The sequence below is a fragment of the Otolemur garnettii genome, unplaced genomic scaffold (genome assembly GCF_000181295.1).
Source record: "Otolemur garnettii isolate 467f Iridium unplaced genomic scaffold, OtoGar3 scaffold00111, whole genome shotgun sequence".
In the NCBI taxonomy this organism is placed as follows: domain Eukaryota; kingdom Metazoa; phylum Chordata; class Mammalia; order Primates; family Galagidae; genus Otolemur; species Otolemur garnettii.
Window position 1 is genome coordinate 6,503,211 of NW_003852506.1, and position 27,321 is coordinate 6,530,531.

The 27,321-nt window shown below is 39.0% G+C and overlaps 2 protein-coding genes across 12 annotated transcripts in view; one reads left to right on the forward strand and one right to left on the reverse strand.

Moving 5' to 3' along the window:
* USP16 (ubiquitin specific peptidase 16) overlaps nt 1-18,768 on the reverse strand; it is a 31,262-nt gene extending 12,494 nt beyond the window's left edge. Inside the window, exons 1-13 of one of the 6 annotated variants that reach the window (XM_012809697.2) lie at nt 18,607-18,651; nt 15,535-15,604; nt 14,859-14,960; nt 11,637-11,815; nt 8,449-8,552; nt 7,169-7,272; nt 5,308-5,495; nt 4,687-4,782; nt 3,988-4,118; nt 3,601-3,688; nt 2,477-2,555; nt 618-709; nt 225-281 (exon numbers count right to left, since the gene is read on the reverse strand). In XM_012809697.2, coding sequence (XP_012665151.1) covers nt 225-281; nt 618-709; nt 2,477-2,555; nt 3,601-3,688; nt 3,988-4,118; nt 4,687-4,782; nt 5,308-5,495; nt 7,169-7,272; nt 8,449-8,552; nt 11,637-11,815; nt 14,859-14,919 — 1,179 coding nt within the window. In that variant the 5' untranslated portion in view covers nt 14,920-14,960; nt 15,535-15,604; nt 18,607-18,651. Of the gene's footprint in view, nt 1-224; nt 282-617; nt 710-2,476; nt 2,556-3,600; nt 3,689-3,987; nt 4,119-4,686; nt 4,783-5,307; nt 5,496-7,168; nt 7,273-8,448; nt 8,553-11,636; nt 11,816-12,877; nt 13,078-14,858; nt 14,961-15,534; nt 15,605-18,606 lie in introns of those variants that run through there. The other 5 variants (XM_012809698.1, XM_003797087.3, XM_012809699.2 and 2 more) reach the window with 5 other exon arrangements.
* Nucleotides 18,769-19,369: 601 nt separating this feature from the next.
* Nucleotides 19,370-27,321, forward strand: part of RWDD2B (RWD domain containing 2B) — a 17,362-nt gene continuing 9,410 nt past the window's right edge. Inside the window, exons 1-3 of one of the 6 annotated variants that reach the window (XM_023517442.1) lie at nt 19,384-19,448; nt 25,036-25,152; nt 26,035-26,214. The gene's annotated coding sequence lies outside the window, so the exon portion shown is untranslated. Of the gene's footprint in view, nt 19,449-21,741; nt 22,315-24,705; nt 25,153-26,034; nt 26,215-27,321 lie in introns of those variants that run through there. The other 5 variants (XM_023517440.1, XM_023517439.1, XM_023517441.1 and 2 more) reach the window with 5 other exon arrangements.

A 27,321-nucleotide genomic window follows, 5' to 3' on the forward strand; every position in this document is an offset into this window, starting at 1 on the left:
AAAAAAAAAAAAAAGAATCCTAGACATACCATCCTCACTTTCAAACCAAGTGTTTACCCCATTCTTTATTCAAATAGTAAAAATTATTCTATCTCATATAGATTATGAAAAATTTCTCCATCAAATACTAATGTATAAACTTGAAAAAGGTGACAAGGATACCTCCATAAAATTTAACAGGAAAAAAAGAATCTACTTTAATAAAACAAACTCAATCGTCTTACCTGATCATCTAAAACTGGGAGCGACAAGTCAAGGAAAGATTCATGAACCAAGGAGACCTTAAGCAATCAAAACAGAAAATGTAAAAGGAAGTAAAAGACTCACTTTAAACATTGCATAGTAAGAATCTCCCTGCCTACAGGTGGGAGTAGGTTTTTAAATAAAGGCTTAAGAAATTTTGAAATGAAAAAATTATGAACATTGAGAACGTTGACAAAAATAAACTAAAATGTAAACTTCTTTAAGATTAAAGAATCCTGATATTTCCAGCAAAGAAGCATCCACATTTAGGTAATTCAAAAAAGAATACACATTTCTGTTTTGAAAGATGTAACTGATACCCTGGACTCTGTGAACATTCATGGATGAAACCTGCCCACGTGACATCTACTTACAGTTCTGCACTCATCACACATGATTGTACTAGTTAGTTCACCACCAAAGATGCGGTCCACAAAACTTGGTATTGCTTTTTTCTTTTCATAATCTATAAAGGAAAATAAGTTTACCAATTACCTTTATATAATTAATTAAGAGAAGTTAAAACTATTTATATATCAACCTCTAAAATCTTATTTTAAATGTCCTGTCCCATAGACTTTTTTCTCTATTTATAATTTTATATTTATGCAAAGGAAGTCAAGCAACATATACTCCACCTCTAAGCATAATAAAATCTAACACTATTACCTTTTTTTCTTTTTCTTGTTTTTGAGACACAGTCTCATTTTTTTGCCCTAGGTAGAATGCCAGGACATCACAGCTCACAGCAACCTCTAACTCTTAGGCATAAGCCAGCGGTTTTCAACCTGTGGATCATGATCCACAGAAACTGTATTAAATGGGCTGCAGCATTAGGAAGGTTGAGAACCACTGGATTAAGCGATTCTCTTGCCTTAGCCTCCCAAGTAGCTGGGACTACAGGTGCCCGCCACAACACTCAGCTTTAGAGATGGGATCTGACTCTTGTTCAGATTGGTCTCAAACTCGTGAGCTCAGGCAATCCACCCGCCTTGGCCTCCCAAGTACTGGGATTACAGGCGTGAGCCACCACACCCAGCCGCAATCACTTTTTATGAATAAGAAAAAAATGTTTTTACACAAGATCTAGTCAGTGAAAAGACATTTGTGCAATCAATGACACTTTCTGCGATTCCATTAGAAAAAGCAGCAGCTTGGACTAGGTTGAATGAAAGTCTAGCTCTTTACATTGAGCTCTAACATTCCAATACTTAGGACTGGTAAAGGATACTACAGCAGCAAACACACAAAATAAAAATGCATGGAACTTGCGCTGTGACGCTAAGATTGAACACCTTTTATATGGTATTTAAAAAACAAAAACAAAAAACCCAGGAAAATATTTCAATGAAATCTTCCTTTTATTTTTCTGTGTTCCCAGAAATAATCTTGTTAAGTATAATGTAAGGTGATATAATTTTACTACCTCATCAGCCAGTGTTCCAAACAGATCAAATGTATAAGCATTATGCAAATGATAAGTGTTTATTTATGCAGAAATACATTTTTATGACAGATAATTCCAGCGGCACAACCATTCTGTTACTGGCTGGCTCTAAAAGGCACCACGAAGGTAAACAGTTGCTAGGAGTTGATTTGAACCTATGCCTTACAATACAGTAGCTCTTAATCACCTGTGGCCATTTAAATTTAGTTGTAATTAAATAAAATAAAAACTTAGTTCCTCAGTTTCAAAAGTTACATTTCACGTATTCAACAGCCACACGTGGCTAATAATTTCTATTTAGAACAGTATACACTATCACTGTGGGGGTTAAGTTAAATTACAAAAAAAAAAAAAATTGCAGCATAGAGAAGTGTCCCATCAACCCAGAAAGTTCTACTGGAAAGAGCTGTCTTAAATTCTTACATGCCATAACACAGTAAGAACTTGGCTCCGTGATTAATAAGCCATCTACTGACAACTCACACTTACAAGTATAATTCATGTATTACTGCTAATTATAATTCTCAGCTTTTGAAAATTAAAATTGAGATTCATCTTAGCTCTACCTTTATAAGTGTCATTGTAATGACATTAAAAGAATATACCACAAATTAAATTTTTCTAAAATATTCACTGTTGGAGTACTTAGTATTTTTTAATAATCAATGGTAATAAAGAGAACTATGTATTAGTAATTGTGGTTTTGAAAAACATGTGCCAGCAATCTTGTCCTGACGTACAGAGGAATTCAACTATATTGTTTTAGTTCAAAAAGTGAGACATTACCTTTAACTTTATTTTTTAGTTCTTCATCCAATTTTTCAGTAGAATTACCAAATGCTTTAAGAATTCCTTTACTCACTCTCTAAAAGTAATAAAATGGATATATATGTACTATTAAATTTAAAATTTTATTTTCCTTAGAATATATGTAATCAAATCAAGAAAGTGACTAAGATGTAGCTCCCCCAGATTTTATGAAGTAAAAACTAATATTTCTAAAATCACATCTTCAAAATTAATTGAAGGAGCTAAAAAGAATTATGCCTACAAAGCAATCACTAACCCCTGGAGAAAAGGTATCTCATCACTTGATAGAGCTTAAACCTTTCAAAGCAAAGCTTTTCAGAACATGCCCACCATCTTTGGAAAGACACTGAAATATCTTGCCCTAAAAGCAATCTGGTTACAGGGACTGCATACAGCACTCAAAGCCCGGCTCCATCATTACTGGGTGATCTTCCCCTAGGTGTACTGAACTTCTGCACACCCTAGCTTCCGATCTACAAAGTGAGAAAATAACAGTATCTACCTCACAGAAACATTGTGAACACTAAGGCAGGCAATTATGTAAAACACTGAATTGTTTTATTCAGTGCGAACAACTCTTGGCATAAAATAAGGAAAAAATAAACATTAGGCAATATTATTATTACTAGTATTAATGTACATCCCCAAATATATTAGTTTACATCCTGGCAATTAACAAAAATTTTAAAATTCAACAAATTCTCCCTGATTCTTACAAAATGAAAACACTTCTTAGATTTAAAAATCTGTGTTAAATCACATACATTCAGAATAGAAGTAAGAGTACATTGGAACTGGGAATTATTTGAGGAGAAAAATTTTCCAGTACTTTGCAGCCTCCTCGTAGAGGGAAGTAGGAAAGAGCCCTGAACGGACAACAATGCTGTAAACATCATGTAAACTAAGGAGGCATCATGAGATCATGAGAAAGAGATCATTTCTAACTCTCCACTGATTGAAAAAGCTGACAGAGGAAAGCATTTTAAAGTACAATGGCCTGAATAAGTAGCTTTCTTTGCTAGAACAACCCTTTAAGTATCAAATGCCAGACACACTCAAAGAGATGGGTTATTAAAGTACAATGGTCATAATATGCTAACTTGGTGTTCTTCTGCTCTCATCCCATCCAGTAAGTAGCGAAGCAGCTCCTGGCTGTCTTGCTGCTGATAGCCTTTAAATCGCACTGCTCTACAGGAAAACAAAGACAAAAACCCATAAGCAATGATAGTTTCCTAAAATACAAAACTACTTTTACAGAATCTTGAGATCACTTCCCAAATCTAAGCAGGTTCTAGTTTCTCAAAATTTCTGTTTAGCCCAATAACACCCTTTGAAGATTTAACTATTATACAAAGTACAGTTTTTTTAATCCAAACAAAATAAACTAAGCCTTAACATACATGCACTGGGTTGAGTCTAATGCTATTAATCTCCTTTATGTGATTTCTCAGCATCTGAGGCACAGAAAGCACAAAGTAGATACTCACTTTTTACAGACCTGGGAAAAGAGCTCTTTAGGTGTCACGATTCCCTTTTTGGTCTCTTGCATCTCATTCAGAAACTGGCTCATGGCTAGAGTAAGAGGGCCTGGAGGTTCAAGGTTTATTTCTAAGGGTTCCTAAACACAGGAATAAAAATTACTTTCTTTAGTCAAATTTGAAAACATTCCCCAAAAAGTAATTAGTTAACATATATATATCTTACCAATGTTCCTGACGCACCTGCTGTATTTCAAAGTTTAAAATGTACATCAGAAGATACAGAAACTTTCTGGTAATAGACTTAGTTTTTAGATTATCAAGAACTTACTACCTGAGAACTGGAAGAGCCAAAGCAAAATAAAAATAATAAAAATAAATATCGAGGTAACAATCATTGGCTACACAGCCCTTAAGTCACACTAAGAGATGTTAATAACAGTGTAGGCCTAGAGCTTCACAAATAGAAACAACATCCCCAAGAAGGAAGCTGAACACACCTAAGAACAGAAAAACAGCATAGACAGAACAAACAAATGTAAGAACTCCTTATAATTTCTATTAGTTTGAAAATGTTTAACTTGGTAGCCTAAAATAAAACAAAGCCGAACAAAAAAGTGGAAATAAGTGTCAGTTCTTTGAAATTATTAGAATATGCATATTCAAGAGGAAAGTTATAAATTATAAAGAAAACTTTAAAGAACATACTGTTAGTGCCAAATCAGGTGGTTCAATTTTTACAATTGTTCCAGACATTTTCACTTCTTTTAGTAGTTCTCTAAGCACTGGTGTTTGTGACAAATTCTGGAATATAGGATGAAAAGGAAAATAACATAAAGGCAAATCAATTCATTAAAATTTTTCTTTAAGTGTCGATTTTACCAAAACAGAAAATCCTGACCAACACTGAAATCTTTATTGTATCTACGCTTGGGAAATGAAAAGTTACAGCATGTTCCACTCCCCACTCTCTTAAGCTCATAAATAACTCAATTCTGAGCTTATTCATCACCTCAGAGGGGCATCCTCCCCACACCCATCTGGAAGTAGCTATCTCTACCCCAGCTACTACCACCACTTGTGCTTCTGCACTAAATTATCCTCTGCCTCCCCCACCCCAGTGCAAACTCCAAGAAGGCAAGACCATGTTTGTTTTAGACCCCACTATGCCCCAAAGCTAACCACATCTTACTGTCATGCAATAAGCTTTTCCTTGAGTTTCTTGAATATACAGAAATAAACTATTTACGGGAAAAACTCAATACTCTAACAGATTATATGAGGAAAAGGCTAGGTTTTTTTAAAAAGGGGGAAAATTGATACTGGCACCTGCATAACTGCATTGAAAAAACATGTATTTCCCAAATTGCTGAGTCCTTTCACACTGATTTGGGAAGTAGAATTCCCCGGAGCATTTTCTTTAGCCATGTTTTCCTTTTTCTCTCTCTCTTGTTCATTTTTACTCTCTTTTTCTGATTTTTTATTTTCAAGTTCAATGTTCCCATTATCTTTATCTACTTTAAAAGAAAAAGAAAAGATTTAGTAAAATTTATCATAAAGCCATGTCAAATGCAAAATTATACTCAAGACAGAGAAATAGAATTTGTGATTTTCATCTAATGCCATTATTTGGCACTTATTTGATTTTAAGATTGTATCTAACAAATATAGGTAAATTATCATCAAAAAAGACCCAATAAACAAAAAATATTCAGAACTGATATAAGCATTAGTCTGCCAAATGAAACCAAATAGCAGATGCTTCAGTATAAGTCTTCCTCTTTATACTACACAAAAATTCTTTATAGACGAGCAGATCTTACTTTGTGAAATGAGAGTAGAAAACAATCAAGTCGGGAGCATGGACATAAAATAAATTTTCAAATAAATTCTGTGGTTCAAAAACTAATCCTGAAGTTTAAAAAAACAAACATACATAAAACAATTCTGGCCCCAACAAATGTTCCTGTGACAATAAAATTTAAAGAACAATGGCTCGGTGTCCATAGCTCAGTAGTTAAGACACCAACCACATACACTGGGTCTGGCTGGTTCGAACCCAGCCCAGGCCTGCTAAACAATGACAACTACAACCAAAAAATAGCCAGGTGTTGTGGCCGGCACCTGTAGTCCCAGCTATTTGGGAGGCTGAGGCAAGAGAATCACTTAAGCCCAAGAGTTTGAGGTTGCGGTGAGCTATGACCCCACGGCACAGTACCCAGGGCAACAAAGTGAGACTCTGTCTCAAAAAAAAAAAAAAAAAAAACTTAAAGCAGATGCTACATACCAATTAATTAATTAAATTATGCAGGGAAATAAAGAACCTAAGAAGTATCTGCCTACTAGAGTTACAAATACCAGTAGACCCTCCTGTAAGTAGACTGACCAACTGAGGGACTGCTGACTCGTTTGTTCCAGGTGGTCAAAATAAGGAACTAAGTGTACTGATACTACCTGTCACGCATGTCAATTCTATGATAATTAGGTCAACTTAAGGTGGTGGTCAACATAAAGAAGTAGTTGACTACAGAGGTCCTAGTGTATTTTACTTTTCATTCCAGCAGACACAGTGAAATCTTGTTATTATAAAATGTACCACAGTAAGTACAGTATAAGGCAGGTCTACAGTTAAGTCCCAGTCAGGGTTATGGGAATAGGCCTTCTGCCCGTTCCCTTGGTGCAGATCCGTCATCATCACATCTGAAGAGATCAAGAGATCATTCCTCATGTCCCTGCTAATTCTTTTTTTTTTTTTTCTTTCTGAAACAGAGTCTCATTTTGTTGCCCTTGGTAGAGTTCCATGGCTTTTAGCTCACAGCAAACTCAAACTCTTGGGTTTCTGCAGCCTCCCAAGTAGCTGGGACTATAGGCACCTGCTACAACACCTGAATATTTTTGGAGATGGGGGGTCTTACTCTTGATCAGGCTCATCTTGAACCCATGAGCTCAGGCAATCCACCCACCTCAGCATCCCAGAGTGCTGGGATTATAGGCTTGAGCCACTGCACCCAGCCTACATTCCTGCTAATTCTAACACCTTATAGTTAAACCAAAAATAGTTTCATAGTTTGAAATCAACTGTCACTAATGTTATTCAGTTGTATGTAAGCCTAGATAGTATACCAAATCTAAATTTTTATTAGTACATTCATAAATCAACCTTATAGTGGACATTAAGAAATCACTTTACCTGGTTTTGGAGTTGTAACACTGGCTTGCTTTCTAATGTAATCAACCACTTGACCCAATCGACTTGAACTACCATACTGGACCTCACAATCACATAAGTAACACCTATGTTCCAAAAGATCACAGAAGAAAATGACAAACTGACAACTGGAAAAGGGGAGACAAATTATGATTCCTGAAACCCAAAGTGTGAAATCACCACCAAGTTATTCTATTAGAGACTGAAAATAAAAATTCTGTTTTCTTGAAGACTATGCACATTAACTCTGATGTATTATTAATAAGGCTAGCCAAAATTACATAAAATGGCTGTTACAAACATGTGACTTATGTACAATTTATACTTACCAACAGAAGCTATTATAGGTTAATAGGTAAATGCACTTGTTCTGACTTACATACGAATTCAAGTTAAGAACAAACCTATCTTGTTCGTAACCCAGGGACTGCCTGTACTGTGAAAAACTCCAAACATTTTACTGGGAATGTTATAGCATTAAAATCAAAAGAATTATCTATACATATTTCTGAATATAGGCCTACCTCAATAAAATTAATAAATTTTATAAGTAATAGATGACATTCAGTGAACTCTACTGTGGAAATGATTTTTAATGATGTAAATGTTAAAATGCAGCAAATATAACATACCAGCCTGACATTTACTTGCATGTAAATTCATTGCCAAAAATTTTTTTTTTTTTTTTTTTTTGGAGACAGAGCCTCAAGCTGTCCCCCTGGGTAGAGTGCCATGGCTTCACTGCTCACAGCAACCTCCAACTCCTGGGCTCAAGCTAGTCTCCTGCCTCTGCCTCCCAAGTAGCTGGGACCACAGGTGCCTGCCACAACGCCCAGCTATTTTTTGGTTGCAGCCATTATTGTTGTTTGGCGGGCCCGGGCTGGATTTGAACCCGCCACCTTAGGTGTATGTGGCTGGTGCCTTAGCCGCTTGAGCCACAGGCGCCGAGCCCAAAATTTTATAATATATTCTCATGTATCTGAAATTTGTTCTTAGTGTCCCAATCTCCATCACATGCTTTATAATATCACAAACAAGAAAAAAAGGATCAAGATTCTTAAGTCTTCTACATGCTACAATTTTTGTGCTTTGCGCAATGAACAAAAGCTTCTCATAACACCACATTTTCTAGACTTTGTCAAGTGACAGTATTAAAACAAATACTTAAAAATTTTTAATTTTCTCACTTCGTACACATTTCTCTTCCACTCTCCAATATTTCAAATAATTTCCACCTAACAGTTTTAGGAACGGAAACTCACCAGACACTCCAGTTGTCCAAACTAAGAACCAGGCAGTGAGGTTCAGATCTTAGCGTCATATAGTGCTTCAAAGCATGCTGCTCCTGAGAATTTCTGCCACAACCCTAGAAAATCAAAATCATAAACCTCAAAGCCACAAAAAATTTATGAAAAGAAGGCAGAATTCAAAATTATCACGAACAAGGAAGTGGCGCAAGAAATTCTGCCATTCTTGTAATTTCGAGAACAAAATGTTATGCTTTAGATTCTGGATTTTGTTAAAACTTAAACTTTCATAAGAAATGAAAGACATTTAAGGTAGAAGGTACTGAAACAACTGTGCACTGAAAGTGCTCTTCTTCTCCAGCTCTCCATACTATTGAAACCACAGTAATGCAATTACTTATTAGGTCTGGTTTGGACTCCTTAACAGTCCCCTAAAAATTCTCCTAACTTTAGCCTCCTTTTTCACATATACATTCTATTAGTATAATGTTCCTAAAATAAAGTTCTGTTCATATATAATTCAAAAATTATGAATTTCTCTCTTGAACTCCTAGTGAACAAAGCTGACATGCTCCGACGCCAAGCTACCTTTCCAGCAGTAACTTCCAGATTCTCCTATTCACACACCAAGGACCTACCAGCTAAAAACACACTGAGCACTTTATACAATTTTGTTCTTGTTATTCTGTTTATCTTGGAATCCTTTACCATTACTGCCACCTAACCAAATTTTACCCACTCTTCAGAATTTTGCTCAAAAGCCATCTCCTCTTAGAAAATTGCATATCCTTCCAAATGAGAAAATACTGTATTTTTCCTATTAACAAACTCCTATAAAACATGGTATATAGCCCTTGTGGCATTCTTTTTTTTTTTTTAAGACAGAGTTCTCAGCTATTGCCCTGGGTAGAGTGCCGTGGTATCATAGCTTACATCAACCTCCAACTCTTAGGCTCAAGCAAACTCTTGCCTCAGTTTTTCTATTTTAGCAAAAACAGGGTCTTGCTTTTGCTCAGGCTGGTCTCAAACCATTAGACCAAGCAATGAGCTCAAGCAATCTACCCACCTCGGCCTCCCAGACTGCTAGGATTACAGGCTTAAGCCACTATGCCTGGCTCCTTGTGGCATTCTTTATTTTTTTCTACCTTGCATGAAAGTTATTAATTTTTTTCGTGTTTTCTCCCCTAGACTACAAAGCCTGAAGGCTCAAATTAATACAATTAATCTTTCTATTACCAGAAAATCTAGCTATATAGGAAGGAGGTGGCCAATAAGAGCTAATCAAACAAGTAAATATATCTAGAAGGTAGACAGACTTATTCATAAAAGGACACAGCCAGATCTTCTGCTCGTAGCTAGTCAGATCACTGCTAAGAAACTCATCTTCACCATGTATATATCTGAACCAAGCTACCAAGTCTTTTTTTTTAAAGCTACCAAGTCTTGCACCACACTATAATAATTGGCTCTATTACAGTTAAATATATATTTCAGAAAAGAAATACATATAGATGGCCTCTAAACCTTTAACTATAATATCAATCACAATTGGTTTAATTTATCCCAATCAACAATTCCAAAAGTAAATGAATTAAATGATCTCTATTTGAGATCATTTGAAACACAATGAGCTGTCCTGGGTGGGCCCAGTGGTTCACACCTGTAATCCTAACTCTGGGAGGCTAAGATGGGTGAATTGCTTGAGCTGAGAAGTTTGAGACCAGCCTGAGCAAGAGTGAGACCCCATGTGTATTAAAAAAGGAAAAAAAAAAAACCTAGCCAGATGTTGTGGTGGGTGTCTGTAGTCCCAGCTACTTAGGAAGATAAGGCAAAACAATCTCTTAAGCCCAAGAGTTTGAGGTTGCTGTGAGCTATGATGATTCCCTGTACTCTAGCCAAGGAGACAGAGAGAGACTATGTCTCAAAAAAGGAGGGGAAAAAAAAAAGCTAATCCAAAAATGCATACTGTATGATTCCATGTAAGCAACATTTTTGAAATGACAAAATTTTATTTATTTCTATTTTTCTTTAGTTTTTAGACTATTTTTTTTTGTTTCATCTCCCGTGTCAATATGAAATGAAATGGCAACATTTTAGGAACAGGGAACAGACTAGTGGTTGCTAGGAGCTGGAGAGGTGGGTGGCAGTAGGGCGGTGGGTATGCCTATAAACGGACAACAACATGAGAGATCCAGGTGATGATGGCACTATTCAGTCCCTGGACTGTGGTGGTGGCTATACCAATTTACACAGGTGACAAAAATGTACAGAACAGAAAACTGGAGATCTGACTGGGACTGGTGGACTGTATCAATGTGGATATCCTGGTTGTGATATTACTAGTTCTGTAAAATGTTACCACTCTGGGAAACTGTGCAAAGGGTATTTTTCTGTATTATTGCCTAGAACTGCACATGAATCTATAACTATCTCAGGAAAATTTTCAACTTTAAAAAAGCTGTCTGCCCCATTTTGAATCTACATGACAGAACGCCTGCTAGCCCAGTTTCCTAACATGTAATCTTAAGTTGTCACCACTAAGGCTGACTGAGAGGCCTGACTTGTAGTACATGACGATACCTATGAGCTGGTTAGGAGCCGCTGTGATGTGCCAACCAAATACTTCCCACATTCCTTAAGATCAAGGCATTTCTTCCCCTAGCTGTTGGGAATGTGGCCTGCTAAGAGCTCACTGCCTAGTCGATACTCCTCAGGAATGCTCCTCAATAAGCTAGGAGCTCACGGCTCCTAAGTCCATCCTCCTTAGGAATGCTCCTCAATAAGTTAGGAGCTCAGGGCTCCTAAGTCCATCGTCCTCAGGAATGCTCCTGCCCATGGCTACTCCCCTTTCCAGCGGCAGGCCACATCAATGACTGCTCTACAGGCAGAAAGGTCTGATCCCTTGCCTCAGTTCAGACAAGAGTTTGCCATCGGTTTGGCTAAGACCTTACCGCAAGTGCCTCTTCCTTCAATTTCTCCCTCCCCCTCACCCCGCCTCCCTCACATTCTTACTGGTATGGTACCTGAGAATACTGCTCCATAAACCAAGTGTGCATACATCTCACTCTCAGCGTTAACTTCTCCAGAGAACATGACCTATGCCACCTGATAGCCTATTCACCGATACTTAACTTTTAGGCAATACTTTCTAAAACAAGTCCAGAGTTTTCTGAAATCCCATCTTGACAAAAATGTAAGCATACCTGATGGCCACATTTAAGACAAAGCCAAACTGAAGGGTTTTCTTCTGTTTCTTCTTCAGATTTATCTTTTACTTTATTGTCTGTCTTACAGTCTTGGCAAATGTTCCATTCCACATTCACTAAAGCCTTTTTCAAATTACCTTGTTCCAATCCTTTTCTAATGTGTCTGCACACAGGGTCTATGAAAATGAATAATAAAGAATGTGAGGTCAAAAATGGCTTTCTTCAGTTAATCTGAAAACTTACCCTTCATTCAAACTTCAAAAATGAACTGAAAGTTGGCCCTTGCACAACACAGTGCTGGACTGGTTGGGTACACTTCAATGTGTTTTCTTTGACATGTGCCATCCCTTGAGACAGCAAGATCAACCCTTCTTCCTCCCCCTCAGCCTACTCTACATGAAGGCAAGGATAAAGACCTTTACAGTAACCTGCTGCCCCTTAATGAACAGTAAATATATTTTTTCTTCCTTGTAATTTCCTTAATAACTTTTTCTTTTCTTTATCTTGCTTTACCATAAGACTATAACGTATAGGGCAGCACTTGTGGCTCAGTGAGTAGGGCGCCGGCTCCATATACCGAGAGTGGCGGGTTCAAACCCGACCCCAGCCCAACTGCAACAAAAAAATAGCCAGGCGTCGTGGTAGGTGCCTGTAGTCTCAGCTACTTGGAAGGCTGAGGCAAGAGAATTGCCGAAGCCTAGAGTTGGAGGTTGCTGTGAGCCGTGTGACACCACGGCACTCTACCAAGGGTGACAAAGTGAGACTCTGTCTCTACAAAAAAAAAAAAAAAAAAAGAAGAATATAACATATAATACATGTAACATACAAAATATGTCTTGATCACAGTTTACGTTGTCAGTAAGGCTTCTGGTCAACAGTAGGCTGTTAGTAGTTAAGTTTGTGGTGAATCAAAGTTATACTCAGATTTTTGACCATGTGAGGGTTCAGCACCTCTAACCTCTATAGTATTCAAGGGTCAACTGTACTCCATAAAGAAGTAATGAGTTAAGTAATCTGAAAAGTTAAAATTTTGGTATTTGAATATTAAGAGATGAATATGTAAGAGATTTTATCCAAACTTGAAATTTTGCTGTTTTGAAGTCTTAAATATCACCAATACCCTTATAAATTCACTTTATTTGGCCATTTCCTTTAAATGAAAACCCCTTATCATATTTATGATTCTCTTTTATCTTCAAGGTCTGCAGAGAAGGTGTTTCATTCAGTCAGCAACACACCTGCTATAGGCCAGGTACTGTGCTAGATGTTCAGGAATCTAAAACTGACCAAGTCACAGCTCTTCTTTTGAATAGCTCAGATTCTGGCAGGAGAGGCAATTAATAAATTGAGGTGTAAGAGTCCCCTAAACATGCTACAGCAGCAAAAGAAAAGAAGGCTAAAATCATCAAAAGTTTCACAGGGGAGGTGAAATCTCTATAGTCCTGGAAGACATTAATAATGATAAAAATTTCTGATATTGATTAAATACTTCCTATGAGCTTTGCTAAATGTTTTGTACACATTAGCTCATTTAATGCCCAATCGGGCTAGAAGGAAGACACTATTAGTCCCAATGACAAATGAAAAAAATAAGATTTAGTGCCCAAGGTCACACAACTACTGAGTGGCTATGCCAGAATCTGGACTCAAGTCTTTTTGACATCATAGCCCACACTCTAAACCACGACCTTAGGGAGTAAAAGTCAGTTTCCAATCCCATGAACAAAGGCATGCAAAAGCATATGCTGTCTTCAGAGATGGCAGAGTTATACAATGGGGAAAAAGAACAGCTACATCTGAGACTGAAAACTCTGTTTTGGCCAATAAGTCAATAGCTTTATAAGTTATTCTAAAGAGCCTGAGTTGTTTCAGGGACAGAGGAGGTTTAGAAACTTATCAAGTGTCACAATTAGCTTATGTCTGATAAACTTGTACAAAGAGAAGAAATATAAACACAAACAAAATCATGTAGAAAACTACTGAATCTCAGTAGCAGTCAAAGAAATACAGACTAGGCTTGGCGCCTGTGGCTCAAGTGGCTAAGGCGCCAGCCACATACACCTGAGTTGGCGTGTTCAGATCCAGCCTGGGCCCGCCAAACAACAAGGAAGGCTGCAACCAAAATAGCCGGGTGTTGTGGTGGGTGCCTGTGGCCCCAGCTACTTGGGAGCCTGAGCAGGAGACTCGCTTGAGCCCAGGAGTTGGAGGTTGCTGTGAGCTGTGATGCCATAGCACTCTACCCAAGGGGACAGCTTGAGGCTCTGTCTCAAAAAAAAAAGAAAAGAAAAGAAATACAGACTAAAAAAAGAAATTTTCAACTACTGAATCAGCACAAAATTTACAAATAATACTAATCAATATTGATGAAAGTTTAGGGAAAATGGGCACTCTATTATGCAGCTCAGCGGGCCTGTAAATTAGTAAACCATTTCTGGATGGCAATGTAACAATAAGAATCAAAAGAGCCTTGAAAGGCTCGGCCCCATAGATCAGTGAATAAGGGCGCCAGCCACATAAACCAAGGCTGGCGAGTTTGAGCCTGGCCGGGACCTGCTAAACAACGACAGCTGCAACCAAAAAATAGCCAGGTGTTGTGGCAGGCACCTGTAGTCCTAGCTATTCAGGAGGCTGAGGAAAAAGAATCGCTTAAGCAGGGTGGCACCTGTGGCTCAAAGGAATAGGGTGCCAGCCCCATATGCCAGGGATGGTGTGTTCAAACCCAGCCCCAGCCAAAAAAAAAGAATCGCTTAAGCCCAAGTTGCTGTGAGCTGTGATGGCACTGCACTCTACCTAGGGTGACAGAGTGAGACTCTGTCTCAAAAAAAAAAAAAAAAGCCTTGAAAATACTTAGACCTTCCGATTCAGCAATTCTACTTCTAGGATCTGTACTAAGAAAATATCTATGCATGCACAGAGATTTAGCTACAAAGATGTTTTTACAATTACTCCACTCATAATACTAATAAGTTAAAGATTACCTAAATCTGTAATAGTAGGGAATTAGTTAATAAATTACATATATTGATGGTCCCTTCTATCAATGAAATAATATGCCATTAAAAATGCAGAATACTATTAAATGATATGTAGATATAAACATTACATTAAATGCAGATTATATAACAATAGTATATACTTTGAGCCTGTTTTTATATTTTAAATATATACTCATTTAGGGATATTAACACTACTTTAAAAATTTAATTAGTGAAAATATACCTAAAGATTCAGAGGAATCATCAATTGGAACAGTTTTTCCCTTTGTCCGTTTCTTTCCCATGGTGGCACTTTATGGATTACTTACTGATACAAAATAACAATCTAGAAAACAAGATAAAGTTAGCTTGACCAATAAAAAAGGTATATTTTATATTTCTCTAGGAGACAGCAATGTAACCAAGCCACATATATAATGTCTATTACACCTTATAATTCACAAAGGCCATTCATATACATTATCTAATTTTCAATAAGAACTCTGAATTAGACAGAATACATAATATTGCTTCTGTTTTCCCCAGCTTGAAAAACTGATTCTTAGCAAGGTTAAGAGGTTTTTAATAAATGCAAAGGTCAGGAGATAGCTTTTATCTTCTTGAAAGATCTCAGAACATGACATTACTAAGAATTCAAAGTCTCATTACATAAATGTAGACTAGTGGTAGCATTTTTACGTCTTAGGTCTGTACTCTATACACATTGATAATTTCTCTGAGAAAAATTTAAAATAATTCTGAAAACAACCTCCTAAAAGTAGTTAAAGAATTTGCAAAGTAATTTCATACCCAAATATAAAAAAAATGATATAACATTCTGCATGTTCCACCCCAGGATTTCCTTCCCATGGGTATTAGCAAAATGAGAACTGATTACAACTGCATTCTCAACTACTTACATTATACATGTGTTACTGCCAAACCAGGCTGGAAGGCTATGACAAATCTAGCTTCACATCGTATCTTCATCTTTTTAGACAACAATTCAAAATCAGAAAACACGAACAATATTAAAAGTACATATAGCTATACTTAACTTTGAATGATAATGATTTTGAAAAGTTGTATTTTACATGCATTAGAATAACTAATGTCAAATCTCTTAAATAATTGTAACCATTATAGTACCTGAGATGCTTATTAAAATTCTGATTCGATAAATGGAATGTAGAGCCTAGAATATATATATTTTGAAAACACTGCCAGCTAATTCTGATAGTTAGCTCTCAACATTGCCCTGGCTTAGATTAGAAGTATTCTTTTAGCTCTTGACAGATTTAGTGAAATTGAAGCTAAGTCAAAAAGGTTTGGATATAAAAAATAAGTGCCACATCAAATAAATGATAAGAATATCTTTCCAATGATAATCTAAAATGTTTACAAAATGAACAAACTAACAACATAGGACTATGAAGTACATGGGTATACATAAAATGAGGTAAATTTTATGTATTTTCTCCACTCCACAAACGCGACATTTAATATAACTCATGTAGAACTGTACTTTTTTTTTTTTTTTTTTTTTGAGACGGAGCCTCAAGCTGTCCCCCTGGGTAGAGTGCCATGGCATCACGCTCACAGCAACCTCCAACTCCTGGGCTCAAGCGAGTCTCCTGCCTCAGCCTCCCAAGTAGCTGGGACTACAGGCGCCCGCCACAACGCCTGGCCATTTTTTGGTTGCAGCCATCATTGTTGTTTGGCGGGCCCAGGCTGGGGATTTGAACCCGCCACCTTAGGTGTATGTGGCTGGCGCCTTAGCCGCTTGAGCCACAGGCGCCGAGCCAGAACTGTAGATTTTAGAAACAAAATAAAACAGCATACAAGTTCTTGTCTCCAATCCAACTCCCTCTAATCTGTACAGCATTCCAACAATACCATTTTTATCACATTATTCTTGACTAAAAGCATTTAATAGTTTCTTAGTACACACTGCTGAACTTTACACTCATGGGCCTTTAAAATTTGGTACCAATTCTCTGGTCACTCTGACTCTCATAATTCATCTATTAAAAAAATTAAAATTATAATTGTATGGTGCTTCTGTTCTCTAAACCCCTTCACAAATATTATCACATCTGATTTTCATAACAATATCTTAAATCAGCAGTTCTCAACCTGTGAGTTTTTACCCCTTTGGGGGTAGAATGACTCTTTTCACAGGGGTCACCTAAGACCGTCCTGCATATCAGATATTTACATTACAATTCATAACAGTAGCAAAATTACAGTTATGAAGTAGCAACAAAAATAATTTTATGGTTGGGGGTCACCACAACATGAGGAACTGTATTAAAGGGTCGTGACAGTAGGAAGGTTGAGAACCACTGCTTTAAATAGAGGCATTTCACTATAGGACACAGAAACAAAATGGAGAAAGATAATGGGGGGACAGATATAAACTAAAACACAGATCTTTGGGTTCTATGAACACCATTCCCCCCCCCCGCCCCTCCGCCAAATCAAGGTCACTTCTCCAGTATACTCCACAGCACTCTGCCTCTTGCTGTAATGTTCTCTACACCTATCCAAATCTTATCAATCTTTTAAGCTCCCCATTTCAATGAAATCTTTTGCCACCATACCACTCACTCTAAATAAACCTCTCCACTGAACTTCCCCAGGGTTTATAGTGTGTGCTATTCATCTGGTCTCATCAGATACCATAGTGAACTACTTTTTAATACATCAATTGCCATATGAATTATATTTAACTTATGCTAGCTTTGAGACCAGGGCCTTCTGAAGTATATATAACTCACATGTCTCTTGACCTACCTCGACCTAATAAACACCGTCGCCCCAAAGGAAAAAAAAATTTTTTCTAATGTTGCAACCAATGTGTTAAATCTTTAATCTGGACATATGTTATTTTTCTATTTGGCATCTGAAGTTCTGGAGAAAGGGTTTTAGGCATAGTTTCTGAATCGCCTAGAGCATCTAGCATGGAGTTAGTACATAGAAGGTCAAAAAATACTTCTTGCATTGAAATAGAAAAAGAGACTAGTACCTGAGGCATAAAGGATGATTATAAGGTGCAAAGGTAGGTGCATAAGAATGAAGCAGACAAATTCTGGTGAAAAAGAAAAGGAGAAAGAATAAAGAAGTCAGAAGTCTGCAGTAGTGAAGACAGCACTAGTAAATCTGGTTTGAGGATTACAATAGCTCAGACACTAAAGAAAATCTTGAAAGACAAATTGTAATTGCTGTAGACTGAGGACAGAGGGTCATTCCAATGCTACAGAAAGAACTCTAGTAAAATTCTGACAACTATAAAGGCGACTAACGAATCATAAGAAGGGCATACTATGAATGCCAGCAACTATAAACCATCAATAAATTTATTAGATTCTTCAAGTAGTCTTCACAGGAAATTTATCGTCTTAGTGAAAATATTTTTCACAACACTCCACCCAAAATTTAAATTAAAGCTAGTCTTGCCAGCTCTCCCACTGATCCAATTCCCTTCTCTCTCTGCCCTCTCTCTCTTGCCCTGTCTGTTCGGTTCGGTTAAAGATGTAAACGTGTGCAAAACTCTGTCAACAGGTCTCAAGTTTTCGTGGATCGGTCCCCTCCTAGGATCATTCCTTCGCATAGGTGACAGATTCTGCTTTTCCAAACAACCAAATGGACTCAGCTGCAAATACAGCCCCAAATCCTAAGATGCTCCCAGCTGTGCACCGCCCACCCACTTGCTGCACGCCCGCCACACCTCCCCTCCCAACTGTTTGGCATCCTGGAGGGAACCTCGGGGTCTACGGGGTCGAGAAGGGCGGCAGCACCAGCAACTCATTGGCTAGCTCCTGAACTGACATGAGATACAGCCAATAAGAAGAAAGCACGGGGAAGGAGCCGGGTAACGTGCTTAAGAGGAGCCTTTGAGAAGAGAACTGGGTTGGGGCAGAAAATTCGGGCTTTCAGAGCACAGGAAGTAGGGAAATTGGTGACTCTAAGTCATTAGGACCAAAACTCACCCACGGCGACAGCGCCCATAACTGCATCCCCACTAATGGGCCTGTGGGCTGGGAAGCCAGGTCCGTCTTCCTCGCGGTGACGAATATAGAGCGACAGAGCTGAAACTAGAGTGACCTGTAGAGAGCAACAACTTCCGGGACGCAGCATTATGGGAAATGGCTCGGCTTCAAAGTAGCCGGCTCCGCGTTGTTAATCTGCGCAGGCGCACGGCTCGTCCCGGAATTCCAAGCGCAGCATTAGCGCGAAGGTGTTCGGGGGTTCAATGATTTTTCTGCCCAAGTTTAATTATGAAATTATTTAAATGCTTCTAAATTTTGGATACCTTGTTGTGGTCTGAGCCTTGGAATATCTAACACGGTAACCTTTCTTAACTATGTTATGTATGGAGGCCGGCTAAGAGGGGAACATTTTTTTCTCTCAGTTCCCCTAATCCTGTCCTATTTGCTTCTATAATTGAGTATGTAATTTATCCTGAATTAACCTTGCTGCACCACATCAGACAAAAGGGTAAAATTCCAAGAGTGATTTTTTTTTATTTTTTGAGACACTGTTTCACTCTTCTGCCCTGGGCTAGAGTGCCGTCGCATCATCAAAGCTCACAGCGACCTCAAACTCTTGGGCTCCAGACACCTTCTTGCCTCAGCCTCCCAAATAACTGGGACTACAAGCTGCCGTCACCAGGCTGGTCACTCTTGCTCAGGCTGGTCTCTGAGCTCAAGCAGTCTACCGGCCTCAGTCTCCGAGAGTGCGAGGATTACAGGCGTGAGCCACTGCACCCTGGGCTCCAAGAGTGAATTTTAAAGCAGAGATGAAAGACGGCATTAAAGAGAAAATGCTAGAGGTAAAATTTCCAAATATTTGTTTATTCGTTGAAAATATTTAAGTGCATACTTTGTGCCAAGCCCTCTCTGAAATGAATTGAACATGGGCCTTTCTGCCCTGGAATTTTTAATAAAGACACAATAATCTCTACCAACAAAATTCATTTTTCAGTAGAAAAATTGGCTCGGTGCCTGTGGCTCAAGCGGCTAAGGCGCCAGCCACATACACCTGAGCTGGCGGGTTCGAATCCAGCCTGGGCCTGCCAAACAACAATGACGGCTGCAACCAAAAAATAGCCGGGCCAACGTTGTGGCGGGCGCCTGTGGTCCCAGCTACTTGGGAGGCCGAGGCAGGAGACTCGCTTGAGCCCAGGAGTTGGAGGTTGCTGTGAGCTGTGATGCCACAGCACTCTACCCAGGGGGGACAGCTTGAGGCTCTGTCTCAAAAAAAGAAAAATACGCAAGCCCTGTACACAGGTGATTTGCCATAAAAGAACAATTGGTCATAAAATAAGTGAAGACATGTCCATCCTTACTAGTAATTAGATAAAGTTAGATTAAGATAATGGCATACTAACCTGCCAAATTGGCCACAGTAAGATGTGGTTAAATTCAGGGGATACCAGCTCACCTGCTCTTTACTGCTGAGATGATTTATTAAAACTTTCTTTTCAGCCACACAGGCCTTTTTTGTTTTGGTTTGCTTTTGGTCCTTATTCTAACAGAGGCTTTGAGTCACAGTAACTTCATGCTTCCTCTGACTGGAATGCTCCTCTCCGGATCTTCTCAGGATGGTACCTTATAATTCTGTTTACACATTAAAAGTCACTCCCTCACAAAGATATTTGCAGAGCAGTCCAGTTAACTGTTCATCTGATCACTAACATCACCTTATTTTACTTCTTTGTCCCACAATCATTATCCGGTATTTCTCTTTCTATTTTACCTATATAGTTTCCCTCATCTATACATAGCAACATGCAAATGTAAGGTCTTTGAGAGATAGCATATTTTCATCTTGTTCATGGCTATAACTCTCGTACCTAGAAGTACCTGGAACACAGTGCTTAATAAATATTATTGAAGAAATGCAGTCATTAGAAAGGTAATACTGTACAAGAATGTTAACAGTAGCCCTACTGTTAATAGCCAAATCTGGAAATAGCCCGGGTTTCCATCAAAACAATGGAAAAACTGGTATATTCATACTATGGAATACTACTAAGCAATCAAAAGAAGCTGATACAGTAACTTAAATGAATTTTTTAGATATCATACCAAGTGAAAGAAGCCTTACAATTGCCTGATGTATGATTCAACATATGAAGTTCTAGACTGCGTTAAAAAAATCAAAATAAAATCAAATAACTAAAGCCAGACAGTGCTAAAAAAAAGAAAAAGAAAAAATCAGAACAGTGGTTGCCTCTTGGGAGAGCTGGGTAGGGACTGACTAGGAAGGAGCATGAAGAAACTTTCTGAGGTGATCGAATAATGTTCTGCATATTAATAGGATTTGAATTACATAGGTGTATGTTATTTGTCAGAACTCAAATGTATATTGAAGATATGTATTCCATTTTTATCTCAAAAAACTTAATTTGAACTGCAGTAATGATGTACTCCGAACTGTAATGTCTACACTTTGAAATGTATCACAACAGATGGATTGGTCAGATATGTGACATAACATAAAATGTTATGACAGTCTCTGGATCTGCATTTCTTGACCTCAATACTCTCAACACTTTGAACCACCAATTTTTTCTTGTAGCAAGATACCCTATGCGTTGTAGGAAGTGGAGCAGCCTTCTTGGGCTGTATCTACTCTTTATTTCAGCAGCATCCTTCCAGTTGTGACAATGCAAAATGTCTTCAGAAGAGGGAGGAAAATCCTTCTCCTTTTCTTTATCTTGAAAACTGCTCCGCTGTAACTTCTCTTAACTTGACTTTATACTTGAAATTCTTCAGAATAAAAATTAAAGGAAGAAGTAAATTATACGACTCTGAAAAACGCTCATAAAATACAAAGAAGATGCAGCTATGAAAACCTATGTAGTTACTATCTTTTTTTATTAAACTGAAAGTTAGCACTGATGACACCTTATGGCATTTCTAAAATGAACAGATGACATAAGTATACTGCATATAATTGGATTAGGAAGAAAAACATTTCTAATTACTCTTCCGTTGGAATCTCCTTCAATTTTTTAATTACCAGAAATAAATCTGGGAATTCATACGGTTAATCCCTGCTTGGTTATTAGGCAGGAACACTTAAGGCCACCATCCAATTACCTTCGTGGCTCCCTAATTCCCTCCTCGTCTGCGGTTTAGGGACAAGGGAGAACCCTATTGTGCGAGACGATATTACAAATGCAGAATTTTGGACCCCCTCCATCCCTACCTATCGAATCCTGATCTGCATTTCAACAGGATTCCCACGCAAGTCCCCGTTTGAGGTGCGTCACTTTAATGGACCAATCCTTGTCCTAGGACCACAGCGCCTGTTATACTCTGACAGTGACAACAGCTGAGAAATGACTATGGAGTTGGTACGGAAAGAGGTAAGAAAAACTCTGCGAATGAGAAGCACCTAGCGAGACCAAAGAATTCCCTCGGTCGTTCCCAGTCCGGAGGAAAACACCCGGGCAAGCCCTGACCTTAACGGGTCGCGGCGGCTCCAGCTTCCGGGCCCGCGGCCTTGTGCGCATGCGCGCGCCTCCCGAGACTGCGCTGTCTCCGTTTCTCCCAGACTGGCCCGCCGGGGGCTTTCCAAGTTTCGGGTCGCCGAATCCTGGAAGTTTGAGGCTCCGTTTCTATGAAAATTGAACTGTCCGTGTAGTCAAGAAACCTGGGCTTACAGCACTGAGCGGCGCACAGCTCGAGGTGAGTCTCCCACCACTGCCGCCAGTGGGTATTTTCCACGCTGGACATAAACCACCTTCCCGGCCCTCGCCGCCTAGGTGGCGGCACCGCCTCCCTTGGCGCTGCACCTTCGCTGATTGGAGAGAGCCGTGGGGAGGGCGGGGCGACGCGCACCAGTGGTACAGTGCTCTGCTCTTCATGAAAAATAGTATGAATAACTTGCGGAGGAAAGGGAATGATTGCACTGAGGACTCCCAAGTTTCAGTCTGAGTTGTTACTGCAGTCTCTGAACTCTCCAGTCACAAAATTCTCTTGAAGGATTTTTGGATGGCTGAAATCTCATCAACGGAAATAATTTGGCAAATAAGTGACTTTTTTTTTTTTTTCTGTAGTGACAGTCTCACTTTATCGCCCTCGGTAGAGTGCCGTGGCGTCACACAGCTCACAGCAACCTCCAACTCCTGGGCTTAGGAGATTCTCTTACCTCAGCCTCCCGAGTAGCTGGGACTACATGCGCCCGCCACAATGCCCGGCTATTTTTTGGTTGTAGTTTGGCCAGGGCCGGGTTTGAACCCGCCACCGTCGGTATAAGGGGCGGGCGACCTACCCACTGAGCCACAGGCGCCGCCCTGGCATTTAATTGACTTTTAACACGGTTCCCATAGATGGCCTTTCAAGGGTACCTCCGTCCCGCACTTCTTTGGTAGTTCATTTCATCTTCCAGACCCCACACTCAACAGGGCCTTTTCCGAACTTCACTCACTCCCTGGGTCACTTTAAACAAATACATAGCTTTCAATAAGTGTTGATGACAACCAAAATTATATCTCCAGCTGAAGCTCTTATACTCCACAAGGAGTATAAGATAAAAATTCAAAGGATAAAATCCAAAGTCCTGGCTATGTCTTATGAGCCCTGACATAAAGTTCCCCTCATTTGTCCAGTAACCTTTCCTGTGTCCCTGTCTCCAGCTCACTCTGCACTAGCTGGCTGGTCTGGCACCCTGAACATGCTGTATCCCCTTTGCTTGGCTGGGATAAACACATAACTTCCTTCTTCAGTTCCTTCAATTCTCTTCCCTACAGTCGCCTTAGAAGAAAGGCCTTTCTTGACAACCCTGTCTCAGTCTCACTCTCGCTGCCCTGCTGTAGTTCCTTAGTTTCTTTAGGCTTCTTCATAACAAATATCCAGTAGGCACATATATTTATATTTTGATTTCATGGTCTCCTCCCACTAGATTAAACTCTATGCCAGAGAAGTTTTGTTGCTTTCATTCATTGTTTTATTCTTAGTGCCATGGACAATGCTTGACTATATTGGGTGCTTGAGAAAGGTTTGTGGAATGAATGGCCAATAATAATAATAATGATAACAGCAAGCACTCTTGTAACACTCTGTTGCCAGGCATGTACCACACGTTCTCTTTTCCTCCTCATAGCAATCCTCTCATTCCCATTTTGGAGGAAGGACAAAGATAAATTAAGCCACTTGCCAAAGGTGACACAGTTGGTAAGTGGCATACTTGGGAGTAGCACCTTGGCAATCTGGTAATAAAGTCCATAATTTAAACTACCACAATTAAAAAAAAGTCAATTCACTTCCTCTAATAAGCATTTAATCAACGTTTCCTATATTTGTCAACTGCAAAAATACCCAGAAAATATGTGAAATTTTAGAAAGTCCAGGAATTTAAAATATTTGTGAGGGTTTTTAATTTTTTTATTCTTGCCTTTTATTTAGTTAGTTTGAGACAGAGTCTCACTTTGTCGCCCTGGGAAGAGTACCCCACCATGTTTACTCCTTACCATAATACTACAAGGAGTTTTTGGCAGGAACCATTGTAGTAACTGACCTGTCACCTGTAAGTAATTTGCATTTCTTTTTAAGTGGAAGAATTTTGTTTGCTCTTCAGAAGTATCATGCAATGAACTAGCTAAATTGTTGAACAAATACCATTTCCTGATATTAAAGAAATGATCCAGGCTGAGTGTGGTGGCTCATGCCTATATTCTCACCATTCTAGGAAGCAGAGGTGGCTGGATTGTTTGAGCTTAGGAGTTTGAGACCAGGGTGAGCAAGAGCTGGATCCTGTCTCTAAAAATAGCAGGATGTTGTGATGAGTGCCTCTAGTCCCAGCTACTCTGCAGGCTGAGGCAGGAGGATCACTTGAGCCCATGAGTTTGAGGTTGCTGTGAGCTGTAACACTACAGCACTCTACCCAAGGTGACAAAGTGAGACTCTGTCACAAAAAAATAAAAAGAAAAATATCTAACTGGACAGTGGAACCTCCATAGTTGGTTACCTCCCTACATTGACTACCTCCTTAAGTTGACTTAATTTTTATGGATCAGACATGTATCACATGTACGGCAGTTCTCTATGTTGACCACCTCTGTGTGTTGACCAGTTTGTTATAGTCCTTTGGGTGGTCAACTTACCAAGATTCTACTATATATTGGATGATATAAGGAAGACGTGAATAAAAGGGAAAGACATGTTTCTAAAGGGCTTATTAATAGATGGTCCAAGGCACCATTTGTGAATGTGTTGATGTTTTATGCTGCCAAGTCTTTGAACTAACAGCCAAATTATGAACTGAGGATAAATTTACTCCACGGAGTAAGCTATTAGGGTGGTCAACCCACCTTCCTAACATGTGGGAGCCTAACATGTCCTATTTCCTTCTTCTCAAATTGCAACACTGGTGACCAGCTACTAATTGTGTGAACTTTTTCCTAATAGACAGTTGGGACTCTCTTGCCTACCTCATTAGACCTCTATTAGAGAGCATCACATTTTATCACTGTAAAGTCTGAGTGGAGGGAGAGTTTATGAAGAGACAGAAGAAGCAGAATCCAGGTAAGAGGAGTCAAGGTTCTGGCAAGAAAAAGACACATATTCCCCTTTGAGACTTTGAAGAGATTGTTTAATAAAGAAGTTGTTTGCAAAGGTGTCACCAGGTTTAAAGGAATCATTACTACCCACAGGTCCTAGAGGTCTGCTGGAACCAGAGAGGAAAGGCTGGCTGCAGAGGTCAAGCGGTCTTCTAGGGTCACAGCGATTGTTAGAATCCTACTAAAGCAAGGAAGGAGTAGTAAAGAAATACTCTGGCCCTTTTCTTTTCCCATCCTCCTACTTCCTGCCCAACCATTGGCTGACCCCAACACAAGAAAGGCAGAAGAGTCAGCTGTGGAGGTCAGCTGTGCACAGTCCTGGCTGGGGAAAAGAAGGTCCAAGAATAAGTTTAGGGGACAAACAAAATAACTAGTATAAGAGAAAATAATCCAAATGATGCATCCCTGAATTAGGCCTTGGTAGTTGGGTTTGTGAGCATGAGACAGGTTCCAGTCTATTATGTTTTCCTCATACTTGGGGAGGAGAGTACATCCTAAGCAAGAGCCAGACTCCGTCTCTAAAACTAGCTGGGCATCGTGGCAGGGGCCTGTAGTCTCAACTACTCAGGAGGCTGAAGCGAGAGGATCACTTGAGCTAAGAGTTTGAGGTTGCTGTGAGCTACGATTATTCTGCTTTCTGCCTTGAAGTCTTTTCTTCTAGAAGCACCACCATGCTGCCTCTTCCATTTATCTAAGTTCCACTGTTCTTTCAGGTTTAGCTCAGATCCTGCTTCCTTCCTTAGATCTTTCCTAGTGGCCCTTTCATTTATCATGCCCTCATCTTAATCCCATAACAATACATTTTTGGTCATTTAACCTTCAGTCTTTTTATTATGTATTTTATTAGATATATATCCTGATCCTCAGACTAAATAGAGAGCTACAGGAAAGCATGAAGGATAAAGCTCAACATATAGTGCTGTGCTATAAATTTTTACTGAAGACGAGGAAAAATACCATGAAGATACCACTGACCTAAATATTAATGATTGTGTTTGGTTTCACAGAGTAAAATTTCTTGGAGAAGGTAAGCCAAATTTTCCTTTGCAGCAATGGTGTGGAGCTTTTTACCCCCCAAAGTATAACACTTCATATTTTCTAATGAATTTAGAAGTACTACATGCTAATCGTAAGACTTCAAATAACATAAAAGTACACAAAGTACAAAGTAAACTCTTTTCCTAGTTCCCTCAGTCATTTTTAGCCAACTCTTACTTGTTTGGTGAACTCTGACTTTTTATGAACATATAAGGATAATATACTATTTATATTTCTTTACGATCCATTCTTTTCAGGTTACCATATATTCTGAACATCAGTGTCAATACAGATTTTTTTCCTACTAGAGATAAGGTTCTACTTTGTTTCCCTCACCTGGAGTGCAGTGGTGTGATTGTAGTTCAAACTCTTGGGCTCAAAACCCTCTGCCTTACCCTAGTACTACAGGCGTGTGACAGCACATTCACCTAATTTTTGTGTATTTTTTATAGAGATGGAATCTTGCTATATTGCCCAGGCTAGTCTTGAACTCCTGGTCTCAAGTAATCCTCCCCTCTTTGCCTCTCAAAGTACTGGCATTACAGGCATGAGCTACCATGCCTGACATCAGTAGGCATTTTTTTTTTTTTTTGAGATAAGAGTCACTTTATCGCCCTCCATAGAGTGCTGTGACATCACAGCTCACAGCAACCTCCAGCTTTTGGACTTAGACAATTCTCTTGCCCCAGCCTCCTGAGTAGATGGGACTACAGGTGCCTGCCACAATGCCGGCCTATTTTTTTGTTACAGTTTTGCCGGGGCTGGGTTCAAACCCGCCACCCTCAGTATATGGGGCTGGCGCCCTACTCAGTGAGCCACAGGTGCCACCCATTATTAGATACTTTTAATAACCTCATAATATTCAACTATTTGGATATATATTTATTAAATTAGTTTTCCATAAGTCATTTCTGTTGTTTTTCTGAATATAAACAGTGATGCAATGAATATCTTTATATGTCTTTATATGCTGTGAATATCTTTATATATATAATATATATCTTTATATGCAATGAATGTCTTTATATGCTGTTTGATTTATTACTTAGGTCACCTTTATGTGACTGAAATTTTTGGATCAGTTTTGCTTATAAAA